The 15,314-nt window shown below is 36.2% G+C and overlaps 1 protein-coding gene and 1 long non-coding RNA gene across 2 annotated transcripts; both read left to right on the top strand.

Annotated features, from left to right (window-relative positions):
* Positions 1-3,620: 3,620 nt before the first annotated feature.
* LOC103409954 (protein JINGUBANG-like) lies at positions 3,621-5,328 on the top strand. Its single transcript, XM_008348732.4, has one exon. It carries the CDS (start codon positions 3,724-3,726, stop codon positions 4,990-4,992), a length of 1,269 nt encoding a protein of 422 aa, XP_008346954.1. The 5' UTR covers positions 3,621-3,723; the 3' UTR covers positions 4,993-5,328.
* A 4,349-nt stretch (positions 5,329-9,677) lies between these two features.
* Positions 9,678-14,622, top strand: LOC114825948 (uncharacterized). The gene is made up of 2 exons (XR_003774685.2): positions 9,678-9,795; positions 14,323-14,622. It is a non-coding gene; the product is annotated as an uncharacterized lncRNA (long non-coding RNA).
* The last annotated feature ends 692 nt before the right edge of the window (positions 14,623-15,314 follow it).

The raw sequence follows: 15,314 nt of genomic DNA, 5'->3' as shown, positions 1-15,314 counted from the left end.
TAAATCAAAAGGTAAGAGCTTGAACCGACCATTTTGTATGAAAGCGTTTAATATTTGGGCAATGAAAAAGTAGTAATATTTTGCGTATATATTAGGGTCAATCATCAGAGCTGGGTGGTGGTCCAATATATTAAACCTAAAGGCTAATAAAGCTTTACATTTAACTAAATATACTTAGACCAAAAGCTTTAGGTTGAAAATGCATGTTTCTAGCCTCCTAATCTTGCTTTGTCTCTCTCTTTTGTGTAATTTCCACTTAGTCGGAGAAGAAAACAATTAAGTAATCAAAATTAAGTTGTTAATTGGCTGTGAATTAATGTGGTTCATGTAAGATAATGATACTCTAGTGCTTTAGAGCTTAACCAAATCACTTTCAACAATCATACACCCCACGCTTATGTTTTCCTTCTTTTTGTCGTATCATCATTGCATTAGAAATGTTCTCTTGGTCATCTGATGACTAGTGACCATTAAATTTGATATCAACGATAGAGAGTAAATGAATGTGCTTTTGGTGTTTTAAATTCAACTCTCGTTTCAAATTCTTAGGGTTCGTTTGGAACTGTTTTCAAAATGATTGAAACCGTTATTTGTGAAAATATTTTTGAAACCAATTTTTAGTAAAAATGCAAGTAAATCATGAAAAAAACATTTGAAGTGGTTCCTACAAGAAGCACATAGTTGATGCTTCCTAGAAGGAGCACATCCCTATTGCTTCTTGCAAAAAGTGTTGGAAAATATTAATATTTAGTTTATTTGAATGTTTGGTTTTCTGGGCTTAGCCCATTAGCATTAGGGTTTTGATTTCTTACCTTTTAGGATTAGGGTTAGTTTATTATAAGTAGCATGCTTGTTTTTCATTTGAGAATAAGCTATTCACAATGTAGTTCTTAGGGTTTTGTAGCCGTTCCGGCATTCTCAGTTAGTTTAATAATATTCCTATTATTTTTGTTAGTCTCGTTCGTTGCGCACTCTGATATTCAACTTGGTATCATAGCAGGTTTGATTCTTCGGGATTGAATCTGTTCTTGGTAGCTAGTTTTTTTTTTTTTAGTTTGCTCGGTTTTAGTTTTGATAAGGTTTTGTTTTAGAAAAAGGTTTGCGTCTATTTGCCCAGCCTGCTAGTACCATCGGTGCTGCTCAACTTGCACCAGCCTGTCCATTACCAGATCGACTCACACCAGTTTTTTATTGTCGTTGCCATCCCCGACTCCAGATGCTTCGTTCCCTGCACCGTTGCTGCTCAACCCGAGAACCACAAACTCGAATTGAGTTTGTCCTCGCCTTGTCTTCGCACCGCCACTGCATCCCTTCTCTGCCTCATCAGATCACCACCACGCTACCATTGGAACCACCCGTTGCAGATCCACTGCATCTGCACCAGTTCGACTCGCCCTGCACGCCTGTACAAACCCGACCAAATCCCCTGCAGTCTCCCACCGCTGCAACAAACCACGATCGAGTCGATGCTCATTGCACTCTCTCGGCCTCACTGATCTTCTGCACCATCCTATCATCTGCTGTGCTTGTTTTGTAGGTATGAAGAAGACCAGACCTCCAGAAAGGGAGTAAGAAAAAAAGAAGAAAAAAAAAAGGAAAATAGAAGCAAAGGAAGTGAAGGAAAAAAATATATATATTGGTTGTATGCTGTTGCTTTAGGCCCACTCGGGCAAAGACAAAAAATGGTTAAGTTTGTTTTAGGTCCACACGAGTTGTTAGCTGTTTGGAATTGTGTTTGTGACGGTCACTCGAGTGCTTGAAGGTGTGATCATTCGAGTGGTAGTTCGTTGCTAGAATTGAGATATGAAAATCTCGTCCGTTTAGTGACGGGTTCTTCCATACTCTTAACACTAGCCAGTCAAGAATCAAGAACCAGTTTGCCAGTTTGTTAGTTTGCAATCAAGAATCAAGTCTAGTCAAGAATCAAGTCAATAATCAAGAATCAAGAACCAATTTGCCAGTCAAGTCAAGTTCGCCAGTCAAGTCAAGTCAAGTCCAGTCAAGTCAAGTCAAGTAAAGTTTGCATGCCTACCAGTTTGCCTAACAGAGCCAGTTCGCATCTGCTTGTTTGCAAACCCATGTCGTATACCGCCATGAGTTTGACGGGGGGTGTTGGAAAATATTAGTATTTAGTTTATTTGAATGTTTGGTTTTCTGGGCTTAGCCCATTAGCATTAGGGTTTTGATTTCTTACCTTTTAGGATTAGGGTTAGTTTATTATAAATAGCATGCTAATTTTTCATTTGAGAATAAGCTATTCACAATGTAGTTCTTAGGGTTTTGTAGCCGTTCCGGCATTCTCAGTTAGTTTAATAATATTCCTATTATTTTTGTTAGTCTCGTTCGTTGCGCACTCTGATATTCAACTAAAAGTATTTTAAGTGCTTTTTGAAATCCACGAACATTTTTTTATAACACTTTCCTTTTAACAGTAATTAAAAACGAATCTTTAATCATCATGATACTTGAAAAACAAAACTCGCATTTACTTTTTTTTTATATACAATAAAATATTATCCAAGGGTTGGAGATGGTCCAAGACAGACAGATAAATTTAAAGTCACTCAGTATTACAGTCTGGTGATATTCCTCTTCAATTGAAAATGAAAGGCGTTAGGTTCGAATCTCATGGACGACGAATTCGATACCAAGTTATGATGCATATTGTGTGACTTGACCGAACTCTTCCCCCTTTTAATGTAAAAATATTGATGTACTAAAAAAACAAAAAACAAATAAAATAGTGGCTTATGGTGGAAACAAAGCTATCAACTTTCCCAGCTTTGACGGGTAATGTGTCACATATCAAGTATGTACGTTTTTGTTGGCAAATCCATCAGACATTGGAGGATATTTGACAAAGCAAGGGTCCAACTAATGAAGCAGTCGAGGTACTAAACTACTCAAATTATAAATAAAAAAAAGATCCAAAACTGTGATTTACATTGATCAAATGAGCCTGGTGGTCTCAATAGTGATAGTGTCGGAAGTATGTAATAGTCTCAAAAGTTTAAAATGGAGTCCAAAACGAAGCAAATATCCCCATTCACATGAGCAGCGCCATGAGAAATATTCTCTTTCTTTTTTCCTCTCTAATTGTTTCTTGCGTCATACGGCATGAGAAAATATTTAATTTCCCTTCTTTTTCCTTGGCTTAGGGACATTATTTTAGAATATGCCATGATTGTTCAACGGACAACCGTCTAAACACAATAAAATCTATAAATAATTAAATAAACAAATAAAAGCTCTACAATTCTTTTTTTTTTTTTTTACCGATAGAAATGATAAGGAAACTCTCTCAAGGTGGAATTCTGTATAGATTTTCTGTCAACTCATATTTTTGTCACAGTTTTATAATGCTGGTATGAAAATTGGGCAAAAAACATGAAATGACGGGAATTCTTTAAAGAGTCTCATTTTTAAAAGAGTGTATGTGGTCAAAATAAAAAAGAAAAGGGCATAGTCTGCGTTTTGAATGGTCCCCTCCATGTCTATGGCAACCTACTTTTAGTTTTCGTGATTAAAATTAATTTTCTTCCCTACATGTCAAAGTAGCCGTTGCACCTCCCCCTCTCTCCCCATTTAAATATGTATATGTCCCTAATCTTTCCACCAAGAAATCCGTGTTCCCTAATCCGCTCCTCTCCTCTCTCTCTCTCTCTCTCTCTCTCTCTCTCTCTCTCTCTCTCTCTCTCTCTCTCTCTCTCTCTCTGTGTGACCATGTTTCATCCAATGAATTCCACTCTGTTAGAAAACAAACGTCTCTCAACAACTCCCTTGCTCTCTGCCTCAGCAACAAGCACCAGCAGCAGCACGAGCAGCGAGGCCGATGGCAGCCCGCCGGATTCAGGCCGCTTTTCGCTCCAAGATCATGTCAAGTATCAATTCCCCTGCGTACCCTTATCCGGGTCCTTCTCGTATCGATCGTTGGCGGTGCTCCCCGGACATGTAGGCTCGGTTTCGTGCTTGGCCTTGTGTGGTGAATTCATCCTCAGCGCCTCACAAGGCAAAGACATCATAGTCTGGCAACAGCCGGATTTAAGGCCTTTCACGAAATTCGGACAAGGCGATGGCAGCGTCAAGGCGGTTGTTGCTGTCGGGAACAAGGTTTTTACAGCGCACCAGGACAGCAGGATCAGGGTTTGGAAGGTTTCGCGGAGGTCGGAGAATGTCTTTAGGCTTGTCGACACGCTTCCCACAACGAAAGACTATTTGGGGAAGTTCATGAAGCAGAGTAACTATGTCCAAACTCGGAGACATCACAAGCGACTGTGGATCGAACACGCGGATAGTATATCGTGTTTGGCTTTCCATAACGAGTTGATTTACTCTGGTTCATGGGACAAGACGCTCAAGGTGTGGAGGATCTCGGATTTGAAGTGCGTAGAGTCGATTAAGGCTCACGACGACGCAATCAACGGCTTGGTGGCAAGTAAAGGGACTGTGTATTCTGCTTCTGCAGATGGGAAAATCAAAGCTTGGGGAAGAGAGGGGAAGAAGAAGAGCACACATTGTTTGAAGGGTATTCTGGAGGGGCACAAGGATGTTTCGCTTAACTCCGTGATCGTTTCAGAGGATGGGAGATGGGTTTATGGGGGCGGCTCTGACGGGTTTGTGATGGGATGGGAAGCGAGTAATTGCAGTACTAATGGTGGTGATGTTCAAAACAAACTTGTGGTAAGTTGGAAGCTGGTTTGCGAAACAAAAGCGCATGGGATGGCGGTTTTGTCGATGTGTTTGATGGGGGAGATGCTGTGCAGCGGCTCGGCGGATAAGAGCATCGGCATATGGAAGAGGGAGGCTTTCGGTAAGCTATGTAAAGTTGGGGTAATTAGCGGCCATGAAGGACCAGTGAAGTGCTTGCAGGCAGCACCAAATAACGTCGGTGGCGGATTCATGTTGTACAGTGGAGGACTTGATAAGAGATTGAGAGTTTGGTGGGTTGCAAAACCTTCTAAAACCAGAGAGGAAGATACCAATTCAGTATAAAGTTCAGAGCAATTTCCCATTATTTTGTGCTACGATACATTTGAAGCACCCATCTTTTTTAAAGGTGTGTCTGCAGGGCCTTGAAGTAAAGGGACTCTGTTCATAGTTTCAGAAAGATTAAAGAGTTTACTGAGGTAGAGAAAGGGCAATTTTGAAACCTCAAATGTTTTGGAGTTGGTTTTGGGTTTGAGTTTATGTTGTAACATTTTTTTTTGTTTTACTTTTTTTCAGAGATTTGTGTGTAAAGTTCTAGGAATACATTTGCAATCAATTGTATTTACGATTTTCATGATTCAACAAGTTTTACAGTCAATAACATTTTTTTGTAGTTACATATGTGATGGGCTAGCCGACATTCACCTCTCCCAGACCCTGCGTAAAGCGGGAGCCTTGTGCACTGGGTACGACCGAATTACGACCGAATTACATATGTGATGATTTGTGCTGCAGTTTTTAAGCTACTATTTAAGAACAATCAGGTAATCCAATTAATGTTTCTCACGTATTTAAAAGTGCAATACTCGTCTGTTAAAGGAGATAAACTCTCTTATTAATGAGACATAATCTCAATGGCATGAACCATTCATAAATATTTTCTGCGCATTCAAGAAGTGTACTACTTATCTAATAAATGTTTGCCACGTGATTTCTTTGGTTACAAGAGAGTTTCTCTCCCCCTGAAAACTGACTGAATTCTTATGAGATGAATCTTGAGAGACAAGGACAGTCTGAGAATATGGTAGGCAGAGCTAGATTACCAACATAAAACACCAATGATGTTGTTTAGTTCCCAAAACCCCACCAGATAATCAGTGGAGATTAGCACATGTCCTGTCTACAGAACAAACCAATAGGGTTCTCCTACTGGATATATAGTTTAGTATTCTATGTTGCCACACTACAATTGTCACCCATGACGAGTTCAAAAAAAACGACACGACAACGGTACGTGTTATATTATATGATAATTTTATAAGAAACTGATAATTTTTCGAGTTCTTTTCTAGATTTGCATTATATAGATGCTATGTATCTTCCACTCGACTATTTCTTTATAAAGAACATCTTCAATTCTTTACCAAATCAATTATTCTAAAACAACCAATTAATGCATTGCAATTATTGTCCTAATAAAATGAAGTAAATGTTGTTGAAGGTGCATGGACTAAAAGGAGTTTTTATTAGGAGATTGAGTGAGCCAATGGGCTTTCATTACAATGTACACAACCATTGTGATGTTCTGTATCAATGGATACAATGTCATGCGAAAAGAAACTTAACAATGTATCATTGGGACCGAATAATATGGTGATGGTGTGCCCATATAGTGAAATTTGGTCTCCTGGTACTGATTCCTCTTCATAGATGGTGTTGACCGATGAATAGATATTTAACTTATAAGTCTCGTTTGGTAGATATTTAATTTATGTGAGATAACTAAGTCCGTGATCTTAGAATCTAGGCCTAACGCTCGTAACATGGCCCAATTGTGCAGTTCACCACACATCAAGCATATATTGGACAAATTGTGCAATTTTCAAACACATTAAAGACATATCGAACCCCTAATCTCATTAAAACTATATATTGGTTATAAGAGATAATCTTTCGTAACGCTTGGCTGCCAACCTTGGTCAGAAAAGCATCGGATTTAAAAAATAAGCTTTAACAAATGAAAGGAATGCCTCTATAGTTTCATTAATTTTTTGCCTCTATAATTTCATTCATTATTAGTACCAAATAAATAAAATAAATAAAAATAAAACTTGAGCTCGTTTAAATAGCAGCTACTCCGCTTGTCGAATCCGCAAGCGGTGAACCACCAAATTTATTGGTTCAACCACCACTCAGCAGGGAGGGCCTTCCTCGTAACATGCATACATGAACACCACTTTAAAATTATACATTCTCCCTTTGTTGCTGCAAGACTCAGGGAGGGACTGTCCGGATTTCATTGTCCACATCTCACTAAACAGGTAATTCGGACCACTCAAATTGAATTCGCTCATTAGCTGTTCGCTTTCAGGTTGGGCAGTAAGAGGAACAAGTAAGACTCATTAACATACTCTCTAGCCTCTCTTTCTCCATCTAATTGATTTATGTTCATTCTAGGGTAACAAGATGGTTAGAAACGGTCCCTATGAACTTATTCCGTGACCCGATTTTCCTGGTCCTTAGATCCTGAACAGTAAGGTTTGAGGAGAAGCCAAATTACTCAGGAGGGTCAATGGATTGAATTGGACCCCTATTTATTATAATAAAACAGTAAAACTATAATAAATAAAAATAAAATTTGAAACTTGAAACTTGAGCCTGAATTGTTTAATTGGTTCATGCGAAAGGAAGCTACCAACTAAAGCTACAAATTAAGGTGATGTTTTCATCACTTGAACTTGGTTTTTTAGATTAATTAATATAAACAGCCCTCTAATTTGGACCATCCTACAAGTATTAGTGGAAAATCAACTAATCAAAGCAATGCAGAAGCACTTTTTGGAGCAAAGGGAAGGGACCACTGCTCAAGTTGAAGCAAAGCAAGCGGTTGGGTTGTGAAGTTTTGGGAAAGAAATTATTAGTAAACGTTTCAGACGAATTGTGCTTTTGGGAATTTCAATTAATTTGTTTGGCTTTCGATGTTCGATTCACTTGTTTAAAATGCGTTTGTTATGTTACATTACATATGCATGACATAATCTAAGGCATAGGTTATGACTTGATACAATAGAGTCAAAACATCTTCATATCTAAAAGAAATGGTGCTCAATGAAACGATCCAGATTCCACACTATGTTGTGGGTTGGGCAGGGAGCGCTGCTCTGTGAAGGAGAAAAAAATAATGTCAAATAGAAACGAACATGGTCTTACGGCATGATCATTATATCTTTTTTTCTTTATCTCTCATCTGTAGTAGAATCCCTAAATTTGAAATTTTAAGGTTTTAACGATTTTATGTGACAATTTGATTGGGTGCAATTTTTTTTTAAATAATTTAATATTACATTGTTCTAAAATAATTTTGTAAACATTTTGACAATAAATCCATGAATCGCACCCTTACTCTCAGCTCGATCAGTCATTCATCTGTCCCATTCACCGCGAGACCGTCTTCGAATTCGAATAGTGTGATCTTCTGCCGCATACACTCCGTTCCTAAGAGGCCGCAACTCCCTATGGTATGCTGGTTTTGATATTTGGGGTTGGGGTTTGTGATCCAGGAACTTATTTTACTGTTTAATTCTCAGCTTCTTTTAACTTTCAGGTTTAGGGTTTACATATAGGTAGTATGATAGGATTTTTAGAACCTATGAAAAGATGGAGTATAAGGTTGTTGTAGAATAGATGTTTATGCAATGTCGTTCTTCACAAGGACTATTTCAATAATTTATGTAGAAACAATTTCTAATTAACTACTTAAAATTAAAAATTGAGAAAAGAGATTTTGAAATTGGATAATATTAAAAACGAATTTTAATTAAAAATAAATAGTAAATTTGCCCGAACTAATACGATAAAAGAAAAGAGTTTTAAATATCAATTTATAAAAACACTAGGTTCCACCATCACCTAGCAATCCTATGAATTTTTAATAATTACTTATTCATGCTAAGGCTTAGGGTTTAACCCTAGCAAAATGAATTAGTTATGCATATTCATAATTAAAATCATAAAAAAATATTATTATCAAGAAAAGAATTGAAAACACCTTAAAGTAAAAATTTGAAATCTTCGAAAACCCTTGAAATCTTCGAAACCCTTACATCTCACCCCTTTCATTTAATTCTTCACACTTATATAATCATTTTTTTTTTCTCGAATTTTTTCTCTTTTTTTTTTCTTCATAATAATTTTGTTTAAGTAACAGTAGTGGTCGTGCAATGTCGGTTTCCTTAAGCTTTCGATCCAACTCATGTAGCAAGCTTTAGGTCAATAACTCCCAAACCACTAGGTCTTTAGGGGCACTAGATGTAGAACATCCCTAAGAACTTATTAACTCGAGCTGAAAAGGCTACGAAAGCAACTAACCACCTTGCCTCATGCCAAAACTCTTTTGTTTGATGCGAGAATCATTACTGATTAGGCATAACTGACCCGGTTACTAGGCAAAGCCTCGGGTGGGACAATTATTACTTAAGTTATAACAACTAGCTTTACTTTATTTAGAACAAAAATTAAAATACACTTAGACAAAAAGTAAGTGTTTCAATCTCATTCCCCACAAACCATGTTGGTGTGATGTGCAAATTTCAAAGTATAATTCATGAATTAGTGTCTAAGCAACGATAAATAGAAAATATTTTACGGTAGGATTAATCTTCACGATGTACATTTGTTTTAACGTTTAAAATAAACTATGGATATTAACTTAAAAACAAAAAAATTTAACTGACACAAAAATTAAAATACCTAAAACTTCTACTTTCCCACCCCCAAACTTAAATCACACATTGTCCTCAAGGTGTGAAAAATAAAAGAAAAATAAAAAAAATAAAAAGACTATTCCCTAGAACAACAAATTTAAAAATAAATAAAAAATCGAGCAAAGGCAAACAAAATAAACCAGGAAAGGAAAAATAAAAACAGAAAAAAAATATAAAATAACAAATAAAAGACAAAATAAAATAAAATAAAAGGAATTGGACACACCTGGCACGGTTCGAACCTGGACCTGGAACTGAGGAAAGGCGCTGGACCTCTCACCCAACGCCCATTCTTCCAAACCTTCCATCTCACAACCGCTTCTTCATCCGTGTTTCTCTAACCCATCCATGGTGGAACAAGCGTGCAAAGCTAAGATGCATGAAGGTAAATCCCTCCTCCATGTCTGTTATTTTTTTTTTCTCGTTTCAGATTTATGGTTATGGTTGTGAAATGTAGCAAGATCTAACACATGCATGTGTTTAAATCTGTGTGAGGACCCCCAATCTTGCAAAACCGAGACAAACAAGAAGATAAAACATTTAAGAATGATGTCTCTCTTTTTCTTTTCTTTTTTTAACTAGAAAAATATTTAAACCGGAATAAAAAAATATATATGGATCTTACTTACTTAAACCAAAAATTCATCACAGGATTAGAAATTTTAGACGGCTTGTAGACGACAAATAGGGATCTGCTCAAAACATCTGAATCCATGTCATCATAAAACGCATAAATGCATTCAAGTGTTGTCATCTCAGACAACAACTTGAATCCATGAGCTGAAAGGATTCCAACTGCAATTAAAAACATATATCAGATAAATAACACATTTAATTTCAATGTTAAATGGATATATTGACCTAATCATTCATTATAACAAGTAAAACCTACCGGATAATGTACCCATGTCTCTCATTGCAGCCTGAAGCAGGGAGTATGCCATATTCTCTTTCACCGCGTCAATCTCCACGCTTTTGAGATAGATACAGGTCAAGTCAGTTTTTTTCTTTTCTCTGATTTTTGTTTTTCTCTCACTTATTTTGTTAGTATAATATAATTAAAATATATTATATATGTTAGTGGCATATTTTTATCTGAATCTCAGTGTAAATTATGTTTTCGGGAATTACTTTAGCATTGTTTGGTTTTCTCTTAATGCTTATTTTATAATATTATATATATATATATATTAATATTGTATCCATGTCGTATCGTGTCTTCGTTTTTTTTAATTTAATATTTCCTAATGTCATATCGCAATGTCCATGCAACATAGCCTAGAACCAATCATTCTGATTTTCTCTCTGTCGTGTTCCTGTTTTATGCTTAACTTTGCACCCTATTTATAAGTGTAGGGTTTAGTTTACACATCTTCTAATCTATTTGGGATTGGAAAGCACACTTGTATTCTTATTCCGTTTTTGCTTTCAGGATTCACAATCTAATTGTACAAGAAAAATCTTATCTTTTTAGGACAAAAATGTGTACCTTAGCTTTCCTAAAATAAAATAGGACTCTTTAACAAAAGACAAACCAAATCATATGCATGAATTGGTGTGTTACCTTGACAAAAATGTTCTTCTAAATTAATTGCCCTTTTGTGTTGGAAATATGTTCACTAAGTACATGCACACACAGATATATATACACACACATAAGTATATTTCATTTGTCCTTAGTTTTGATACAATTTTGCAATTAAACCATAAACAAACAAGTGACTTTCGGCACCTCAATTTTCTAGGCCTCAAGTCAAACAAAGATGTGGAGTATTTTGACTCTCATGGAACCACTGTAATAATTGTGATTTTCTATGTTTTCATTTGATTATAGAGGAACCAGAAAGTATGGTAATCTCCGTAAGATAGGTAAAGTTTTGTAATGTCAAAATTTTTCCAAGTTTATAGCACACCTTGTATTGTATTTATTTCATTTTTCAGTTGATGAGTGTGCTTGTAAGTGTGTAAAGCTTGCGGATAATATATATGTATTATTAGTGGAAAGAATGAAATAATTGAATGAAGGGATCCAATATTTTAAGGAGAATGCTAGTGCATGGAATACCTCTGAAAACCCGCTTAAGTCTATAACCAGACATGGGTTGAAATATTTGTTATCTCTTGAACATGACGGCGACCTTGCTTTCGTCATGTGTGCGGTTACCTTAAGGGTAAATTTGACATTTACTTATGTGATTTAAGTTTTATCATCATTCGCTTTGTTTTTATTTTTATGTATATTGTAGGTTCCACAAATCATATATCTTGTTTATCGAAACAACCCTGCAGAAACATGACGTGTTACAGTGGGTGATCTTCAAGAAATTGTTTTAGGATCTGGTGCAACAATTGCTAGTAAGTATTTGAAGACAAATTTTTCAAATAGCGTGAAGATAGACGCGTTGAAAGAGAATATGGCATACTTCCTTCTTCAGGCTGCAATGGGTTACCCCTTGTACTGATGTCTCTTATTGCAGCCTGAAGCAGGAAGTATGTCATATTCTCTTTTACCACGTTTATCTCCGCACTATTTGAAAAATTTGTCTTCAAATACTTACTAGCAATTGTTGCACTAGATCCTAAAACAACTTCTTGAAGATCACCTACTGTAACATGTGATGTTTCTGCAGGGTTATTTTCGATAAACAAGACATGATTTGTGGAACCTACAATATAGATAAAAATAAAAACAAAATGAAAGATGATAAAACTTAAATCACATGTGTAAATGTCGAACTTACCCCTAAAGTAATCGCACATATGACGAAAGCAAGGTCGCCGTCATGTTAAAGAGGTAACAAATATTTCAACCCGTCTGGTTATAGACTCAAGCGGGTTTTCACAGGTATTTCATGCACTAGCATTCTCCCTAAAATATTGGATCCCTTCATTCAATTCTTTTATTCTTCCCACTAATAATTCATATATATTACCCCCTTCATTCAATTCTTTTATTCTTCCCACTAATAATTCATATATATTACCCGCAAGCTTTACACACTTAACAAGCACACTTATCAACTGAAAAATAAAACATAAACGAAATGAATAAATACAATACAAGATGTGTTATAAACTTGGAAAAATTTTGACATTACAAAACTTTACCTATCGTAGATTCCCCTAGAATCAAATCAAGGAAAACAAATCCATAGAAAATCACAACTATTACAGTGGTTCCGTGAGAGTCAAAATACTCCACATCTTTGTTTGACTTGAGGCCTAGAAAATTGAGGTGCCGAAAGTCAGTTGTTTGTTTATGGTTTCATTGCAAAATTGTATCGAGGCACACTACACAACTAAGGACAAATGAAACATACTTATGTGTGTGTAATCAATTACACAACTATGTACTGAGTGAACATATTTCCAACACAAAAGGTAATTAATTTAGAAGAACATTTTTGTCAAACTAACACATCAATTCATGCATATGATTTGGTTCGTCTTTTGTTAAAGAGTCCTATTTTATTTTAAGAACGTATTAGGAAAGCTAAGGTATATATTTTTGTCCTAAAAAGATTTTTCTTGTACAATCAGAATCCTGAAAGCAAAAACGGAATAAGAATGCAAGTGTGCTTTCCAATCCCAAATAGATTAGAAAACCTAATCAGACTATATGAGTGTAAACCGCACCCTACACTTATAAATAGGGTGCGTCGAGGAGGGGTGAAAAGCTAGGAACACGGCAGAGAGAAAAGATTGGTTCTAGGCTATGTTGCATGGACATTGCGATACGTCAAATTTAAAAAAAATGAAGACATGGATATGATATATAAAATAAGCATTAAGAGAAAACCAAACAATGCTAAAGTTATTCACGAAAACATCATTTACATTGAGATACAGATAACAGCATGCCACTAATATATTTTAATTATATTATACTAACAAAAATAAGTGAGAGAAAAGAAAAATACTTGACTTGACCTGTAAATAAACAACAAAAACACCAGTTCTTTATCATTTTTTCAATAAAAATGACAATTCAATGTAATGGTTTAATCTTGTCAATATCAATAAGTAGCTTAGGCAACCTAGACAGTGGCTCAAACTTGTCTTCTTTTTGAAATCGAATTTGTCTGGACTTGTTTGTTTATGGTTGCTGAAAATCATATCAAGCCTCGTAAATTACGCACTCGGTGAACATATTAAAGAAACACAAAGGGTAATGCAAGGCCCAAAAATTAGGCACGTACGAAATATATACATATAAATAAAACATTAAGACAATTACACAACTACATACTTCGAACATATTCCAAAAACAAAGGGTAATGAACATTTCATTATGCTAACACACCAATTCATGTGTATACTAATAAAACAAACACAGCTGAATTTTTCTTGCTACACAGCATATATGTACATAAACGTAGTCCTAAACTATTGAGCCTATTAAACAATATTTCGGGCAGCACAATATCAATAGGCAGCTTGGGCCAGCTACACATAATGATTCAGTCCACTCTACAAACAATCAAACTCAATTCAACAATTCAGTTAGAGTTGCTTAATCAATTAACCTACTATTCAAATGGGGTCATGCAAACAAATGAAATTTTACTCTGTAAAAACCTAAAGCATACCTCGATCTGGCGTCTCATCAAGTTTCTTCTCAAACCATCCATCCAGTTCCTCCTCAAACCATCCAGCTGGACGGTTTCCACGACTTTTTGATGCTTCTGCCTTGCTTTCTGTTAGTGGTTTGCAATTCCATTTTTAAATGTTAAATACAAATTGATTAAAAAGGAAAGAGAAAAAAGATAACAGGCCAACAGGAAGAATGCCAAAAACTCAGTATACATGGGATAAGTAAAAGTTTTTAAAGCCCCTATTAGTAGAACAATGTGAATCACACAGCATTTAAGTAATGATGTTTTACCCTTTCTATTTATGAACCCTTCATAAGGGGTTTCTGCGTCCTGATGATTCGGATCTGAGTGCACTGCGGATCACTTGAACGGAGTGTTTGCGGCGGAAGCCCACACTACTCAAGTTCAGAGATGGTCTCACGGCAAATGGGACAGACGAAGGACGTACGGATGGAGCTGAGAGTGAGAGTGGGATCCATGGATCTGAGCGGAGAAGTTGTGCTTAGAGATTCCGTTTTGTCGAATGGAAGAGAAGGGATTGTGGCCGATTTAGTTGGGGAGATTTGGAAACAAGCCCTTTTTCTTTCTCTAAGGAAGGGGAGGAGAGAATTGAAAAATGGAGAAGAAAGGCTGAGAGCAGTGGAGCGGCACTATTAGGGTTTTAAAGGGTGAAACATAAAATGGTGGCTCAAAAGAAAAAAAAGATAATGATTTAATGCATTGGTGAAAAGAGAATGGGTGTGAGATGTAAGGTGAATGGTCTAATAGTTTTATCAATGAAAAACAAGGTTGATTAGATGTTATGAAAACTGAAGACTCACTAAAGAACTTCTAAATTTTTGCTAAACTAGTGTTATCGAGTTGTGGCGTTCCGGTTCAATAATGTAAGGCCATGTGCAAGCTAAGTTTTTATCCACATGAAATGATATTGTTAGTCGAGATACCCATGGAATCTAAAAAGGGCCAAAGGGCAAGTGGCTAGCCCAATCCAGCCAGCTAGCCCCGGGTTGGGCTAAAACGTTAGTTACAAGATAATGTCTTGACATGAGACTTGATCTGTTTGACTATGGAAGTATGAGTAGGAGACCAAGATGAGGGGTTAGTCTTGAGCTTGTCAAATAATGGTTTGCATGGTTCTCTCAATTTTGGGTAGAATTCTGCAACATAATTTAATGATCCTAGAAATCTTTGGAGTTGGGTTTCATCAATGATTTCATCTGGGAATTTATCTGCAAACTGGATGACTCTGTCTATAGGTTCGATTGTTGACTGATGGATGTTGTATCCTAAGAATCTTATGTTGGTTTAA

The sequence above is a fragment of the Malus domestica genome, chromosome 07 (genome assembly GCF_042453785.1).
Source record: "Malus domestica chromosome 07, GDT2T_hap1".
Taxonomy (NCBI): Eukaryota; Viridiplantae; Streptophyta; class Magnoliopsida; order Rosales; family Rosaceae; genus Malus; species Malus domestica.
This window is presented reverse-complemented; position numbering and strand designations above follow the sequence as displayed.